This window comes from Tenrec ecaudatus, chromosome X (assembly GCF_050624435.1).
Source record: "Tenrec ecaudatus isolate mTenEca1 chromosome X, mTenEca1.hap1, whole genome shotgun sequence".
Lineage (NCBI taxonomy): Eukaryota > Metazoa > Chordata > Mammalia > Afrosoricida > Tenrecidae > Tenrec > Tenrec ecaudatus.
This window is the reverse complement of record NC_134548.1, coordinates 150,273,044-150,279,283: the sequence shown is the minus strand read 5'-3', so window position 1 is coordinate 150,279,283 and position 6,240 is coordinate 150,273,044. Positions and strand designations below refer to the sequence as shown.

Here is a 6,240-nt window from a genome sequence, read left to right as displayed (position 1 = left end):
ATCAGAACGGACTCAAGGGCACCTAACAACAGCAGCAAAGAATACCCACAGTTAGGTCACACTTGAGGCCACTTACAGTAGAATGTCTGGAGCTGGACCAAAGGGACTCTAGTGTGCCTAAAAGACTAGGAAACACTGCCATAGGGCCTTCCATTTATCAACACCCGAGGTCAATTGGTGGACATTAGTCTCTCAACCAACTGGGAGAAATCCATATTCATGCTCTTTCCAAGGAGAGGCTATGAAATGGAATTCAAAAATTTAAAAAAAAACTGCACTCAAGATCTGTCAGAGATAGGATGGGGCGGGGGTGTCCTGTAGCCCAGCAGAAGCTATGGGAGTGGCCTTCACAAGTCACCCCATTCCTGCACTTCCTAGCAAGGGCCTTAATTTGACGAAGGTTTCTGCTTTCCAGTTGATGGGCTTTGGAAAGTCCCTGCCTGTACCCTGGGTAACAGAATGGTGTGTGATTTCCCCCTGTGGGTCTGTGAATGACAAGCCTCCGCCTACCTGGTTTCGGGGCAGCTTGGAAGACATGAGGACAGCTGCTCATAGCCGTCTTCCATCTGTAAGTAATGCATGGGGAGAGACCGACCCACTCCAAGAAGAGCCAGAAAGATGTCACCTGGTGATCCTGAGCAAGTCAGAGGCTGGATGCACCTGAGGTGTCGTGAGACAGAGGTGTACCCTCAGTGTGCTCTAGAGCAGGTCATCCACCAGCCTCAGGAATCAAAATGTCACCAACAGTTGTTTGTAAGAAGACTACCCGGCTCTGGTGGTTAGATTTTTCTGTCAACTTGTACCTAGCTCACTTATCAATTAGGTCACAGGCTGATGATGCCTCCTGGGGGAGAGGGGGGGTGTTCTTTTATAAGAGAAGTGGTAGGAACCTCTATCTATCTATCTATCTATCTATCTATCTATCTATCTATCTATCTATCTATCTATCTATCTCTTTTTCACTCTCTCTCTTGCTCTTCACCTTCCTGCTTGCTTGGATTCTATGTCTACCTCCAGACATGTTCCAACTGATCTTGGATCCATACAACTCTGTATCCACTGGCCTGAGGTCACCCTGTCCCCACGCTCACCTTTCTGTTTTATCAGCCTACCGTTGCATGTGTCAGAAGACGGTTATGGCTAGCATCCCATTACATAAATTATCTGAATAGCTGATTTGTGGACATAACTTGTTTAACTAGCAGTAGCACGCAGTACGATGTGTATCATCTGAGAGCTACAAATGTTTTTGTCATTCCCAATGCCAAAACATTCCATTGTTCATTAAGTCCAAACAATGGTGGTCGAATTCTAACAACTGATCAACCATGCGAACTTTGATAAGCAGTTCTCAATAATCAGTTCTCAGCAATTATTTTTTATTATTAAAGTTTAACATTATAAAATTAACAAAAATAATATAAAGCTCATTTCTTAGAGATATAGCCACATGGCTGCTGAAAACCGTAAAGTCCCTTCCCGTTCTCCCACCGTTCCCTAGCTTGTCGTGCATTCTTTCCAAATATCGGGACTATTTTAAAATGCCGTGGGACACGGGACAAATTGTTGAAAATCGGGACTCTCCCGACAAAAGCGGGACGTCTGGTCACCTTAAATTCTAACCCTTAGTACCACCAGAGCCCACTTGATTCAGTTTTCTCAGATGCATGCTAAAGCCGGGGACTGGGAACGGAAGTGTTGTGAAGAAGAATGAATATATTGCGCACTGCCAGAAGCGCAAACAAATAAGTCTTAGAAGTTTTGAAAATAAAACGTCCATGATGTTAAATTCATGCAACTTTTATTTGCAATCATGAGATGAATGGTGTCTGACCTGGAACTAAGATAAGAGCACCAACGAGCAATTGAAAAAAACTAAAGTTATATGGGCAAAGTGGTATTGCTGAGCCCAAAGTTCCTTTTCTTTATATGACATATTGGTATTGGAGCAGAGTCAGCAAACACTTAGATTCTGATTGGATTAGATTTCAACGCTTGTGAGTATCAGGCATTTACAGGAACTAGACACTAGATGAGTTTTAGCAAGCTCAAGTAGAGCTTCGTGTGTGTCCATCTTGGACCTAGGATAGTCAAATTAATGAAAGAAATACGAAGTGTTCATTGAAAGTGAGAACGTCAAGACTTTGGCTCACTTTCACTGGACATCATCAGAAAAGACCAATTACTAGAAAAAGCCATCTTGCCGAGGACACCCTCAATGAGATGGATTAATACAACAGCCACAACAATGGTTCAAACATATCAATTGTCATGAAGATGACACAGGACCACACAACCTATTCTCCAGGTAGATGAATTTCAGTCTCATGAGTCTCAGCCATAAGAACTAACAACCCATACTCAGGGAAGTCCTCTATTAAAAACTAGAATGGGGTCATGGTCACTGCTTTAAGAAAGTCCTGACCATTAGAAAGCAGGAGCATATCCTGGTTCACTAAATAGGTTGAAAAAAATACCATCAGGTTTGGGTTAGGTTTGAAAGGGATTTTAACCACACTGGGAAATATGGGTAGGAACCCTGGTAGTGTCATCACTATGTTTGGCTGCTAACCACAGGGTCAGCAGTTCAAAGCCAGGAAGAGGGCCAAGCCAGCAAGGACTGGGGCTGAGGCAGCGGGGGCGGGCTCGATGGGCGGGCGACGGCGGCGGTGGGCGGGGCTACCGCAGGAGCCGCCTCTGAGGCTCCTAGGAGGGGGTGGAGCCCGCCAGGGGCGGGGCCGTGGCTGCGGCAGTGCCAAGTGGAGGCGCAGGTTCGGCGCTGAGCCGGAGGCAGACGGCCGGCGGCCGGGGGGTCGCGGGAGCTGAGCCCATGGCGGCGTCGGCGGCCCTGTCGGCGGCGGCGGCGGCGGCGGCGCTGTCGGGCCTGGCGGTGCGGCTGTCGCGCTCGGTGGCAGTCCGCAGCTCCTATGGCGTCTTCTGCAAGGGGCTGACGCGCACCCTGCTCACCCTCTTCGACCTGGCGTGGCGGCTGCGCGTGAACTTCCCCTACTTCTATGTCATGGCCTCGGTGCTGCTCAACGTGCGCCTGCAGGTGCGCATTGAGTGAGCCCCGCCGGGCCCGGGTCGCCGTGCCCTGCTGCCCTGCCGCCCCTGACGCCGCCTGAAGGGCAGCCCGGCCGCCCTCGAGGGGGGAGGAGGGCGGCGGCGAGCAGGCGATCCGCGGCTCCGGGGGGGACGGCGGCCCCCAGCCCGGCCAGGTGGGCGCGCCCGTGCCAGCGACGGCGCAGGAAACTACCCCGGGCTCGGGCTCCGGCTCCTGCTCCCCGAGACCTGTTGCCTCGCGGAGGGAAGCCAGAGGCAGGAAGCTCCCGTGGGAGGGGAAACCGGCAAACGGATTTGACCCGGCCAGACCGCCACGGTAGGTGACAGAGCTAGACCACAAGCCCCTGGGGGTGCAGACAGATGGGATCCACCACATCCCCAGAGGCCCCATGGTGGCATCTGAACCTGGGAAATAACAAGAAGGCAGGGCAGGCCTCTTCCCACCGCGACCCTTCACCGAGTGTCTCCTGCCCATCTTTGGGGCTGGGGCTGGGCCCTGCCTGCTGCCACCTTTACTGCGCACCCCCGGGTTACCCCTAGACTGTCATGGAGACTGAGGAGGGCAGGAGAGGCTGCCCCGCCCAGCTTGCTGCAGATGCTCCCCCGGCCAGCCCCCTCCCAGGGCCTCTGCAGTGGGGTTGTCCTCATGAGCCCGGAAGACAGCAGCAGCTTCAGGTGGAAGCAGGGGCAGACGAGAGCAGGAGGGGCAGCAATGGGGACAGAGGGCACTCTGGGTGGGAGGCATCACTGAGTCTCTTTCAGGAGTCGGGGTGTGTAGGGGTGGCCACCCCTTGTCTCCTGGGCAAGAGATCTGAGTCGCAGCACCACCACCCACAGCCCAGGGGATGCCTGAGGAGCAGCAGGGAGAAGGCCTGACAGAGGTGAGTTCAGAGGCCTTGAGGCTGCCCCTCCAGTCTGCCCTGGGGAAGGTCAGCACCCTGTGCCCCGAGGGCACTGTGTCCCCCAACCACACTGTGGGCGGGTGGGCCAGGGCTCTTGCTGGGGTCCTGCTACTTAGTCCACACTATGAAGTGGGGAGCAGAGTGCAGCTAGGCCTCCCCTCCCAGAGGCCCTTTCCTTCCTCAGGTGTCTCCAAGACCTTGGGATGGGGAGGGAACACAGGGCCACCAGACAACCGAGGAGGGAGTGGTATCTAGTCTAGCCCTCCTTGGGATTGGATACAAGGTCCCAGAGAAGACTACAAGGACTGCCTGGCCTGAGATGGGACAGAAAGGTGAGGCCCAGAACCCCCAGGAGTGGAGGTCCCCACCCACACAGGCTGGTACCCAAACAGTCCGGTCTCCCAGCCCATACAGTACTTCATCAAGGGCGCCTCGCTAGTAGGGTCAGGAGCCATGAACGGGGGTGGTGGTGGTGGTGGTAGGTGTGGCTACACAGTGTATCTCTACTCCCGGGACCTACTGTAACCAGAAAGATCACAACCAGGGTAGGATGGAGCTGAGACCTATAGAGTGTCCTTTGTCTCTTTGTCCCCAGCCTCTCCACCCCCTCCCCACCGCCTGCCCAGGATCCCACTGCAGAATCTCTGGCTGCTCCTGGAGGCCCTGTGTATGCTGCCACCTGGCTGGCCACCCAGTCCGAGGGGCGCAGGAACAGATGCCCGGACCCTGCACCCACACCCTGGTGCTGGCTGCTCACAGCCCAAGTCCTCTGAGGCCCTGGACTCGGAGTGGCAGCCTGTCTGCCTGACGCAGCGGTCCAGTCTCAGCAGCCTCCCTGCTCGGCTGCCCCACTGAAGCCGGGCCAAGGAGAGGCTGTCTGCTGCCTCCACTCCCATCGCCGCAGCCGGAGCTGGGGGGCTTCTCTCCTTGTGCCAAGGCTCCTAGGAGCCCCAATCCTGGTGATCCCTCTTATCCACCCATCTCTCTCCACCCATGACAGTCTCTGGGGGCATGTCAGCCTGCTGTTTCCACCCACAGGTGGGGGGAGGCCGAGGGGTGAAGGGCCTCCTGGCTATAACTCATAGATTGGACCCCTTCCAACCCGGGCTTGCCCCTCTAGGTGACCACTCTCATCTCCAGCCTCTGCCTGGGCCACCATGGAAGGGAGTGAGTAAATGAGTGGTGTGTGTGTATGTGTGTGTGTGTGTGTGTGTGTGTGTGTGTGTGTGTGTGTGTGTGTTGGGGACAGAGCTGCCTGCCTGCAGGGTGTTTGCCCCAGACATGAGGCTCCCCAGGCACTGCCTAAAACCTCACACACTGCCTTCCCACAGGAGAAATGTGTGGCAGAGCCCAGGGGTCCCTGCCCTCAGCTCGCAGAGACCCTGCCTTGCAGAGCCACCCCACCCCTGCACAGGGGTCCCTGATGCTACCCTGCCCTGGGCTGGGGGGCCTTGGCTCAAGGGATTTGGGTAGGGGCAAGGCAGGGACCAGCCTTAGGGTCTCTGACCACATTGCCCTTGGACAGTTGATGGCTTCCCTTGTCTCCTTAACCCCCCCCCCACCTGCCTGAGTGCACTTTACTTATCCCAGAGGGGTGGGGGGGGTCTGAGTGTCAGGCCCCTCGGGTGTCAGATGGCTGGGGGTTAACTGTACCTGTCGGCGTAACCTGGGCAGAGCAATGTCCTCATGTCTGCGTTGTCACATCGTGTTGACTCTTTAAGTTAAAAACCAAAAACAAATCTTCAAATTCAAATAAAATGCAACACAAATGAGACCTCCTGTTTCCAGTTGATAACACTTAGGAGGCAAGGGAGATCCCCAGTGCTGAGGGCCTGGGTCTGGTGAACACGGGGTTCTCGGGCTGTGGGCTTCTCACGGTGGGGGTGGCAGGGGCGGGTATGCGGTCTGTTCTGAAAGGCTCTCTAAGAGCAGACTGGCCTTGGACCACCGCCCCAGACAGGAGGCCTGGCCAGATGTACCTCGCGTGTCCTGGCGACCTGATGCGCTGGACAACCGTGCAGCCGCGCGTTTAAAAGTACTGACTCCTTTGAACCGGGGCTGGCTGCGGGTGGTCAATGAAGTGAAGCGGCAGGACTGAGAACCCTCCCGAGCTGGTGTCAGCCCAGGCCGCCCTCCTGCCCAGGTTGATGTGAGCCTGGAAGCAGGTAAACCGCCCAGACCTGGGCTTCCTGCTGCCCTTCCGGCCACAGGAGACCCAGGCTTACACCCCGCCCCACCCCACTCCGTGGATCTCTGCAGAGAAGCCCAACCCGGA

At 55.6% G+C, this 6,240-nt stretch overlaps 1 protein-coding gene across 1 annotated transcript; it reads left to right on the top strand.

Annotated features, from left to right (window-relative positions):
- The first annotated feature begins 2,764 nt into the window (after positions 1-2,764).
- Positions 2,765-3,944, top strand: SMIM10L2B (small integral membrane protein 10 like 2B). Its single transcript, XM_075539087.1, has 2 exons — positions 2,765-3,379; positions 3,826-3,944. The coding sequence occupies exon 1, from the start codon at positions 2,831-2,833 to the stop codon at positions 3,065-3,067; it is 237 nt and encodes a 78-aa protein (XP_075395202.1). The 5' UTR covers positions 2,765-2,830; the 3' UTR covers positions 3,068-3,379; positions 3,826-3,944.
- The last annotated feature ends 2,296 nt before the right edge of the window (positions 3,945-6,240 follow it).

What these genes read in the sequence shown, in the direction of transcription:
- SMIM10L2B (XM_075539087.1), top strand. Translation starts at nt 2,831, where the DNA reads ATGGCGGCGTCGGCGGCCCTGTCGGCGGCGGCGGCGGCGGCGGCGCTG.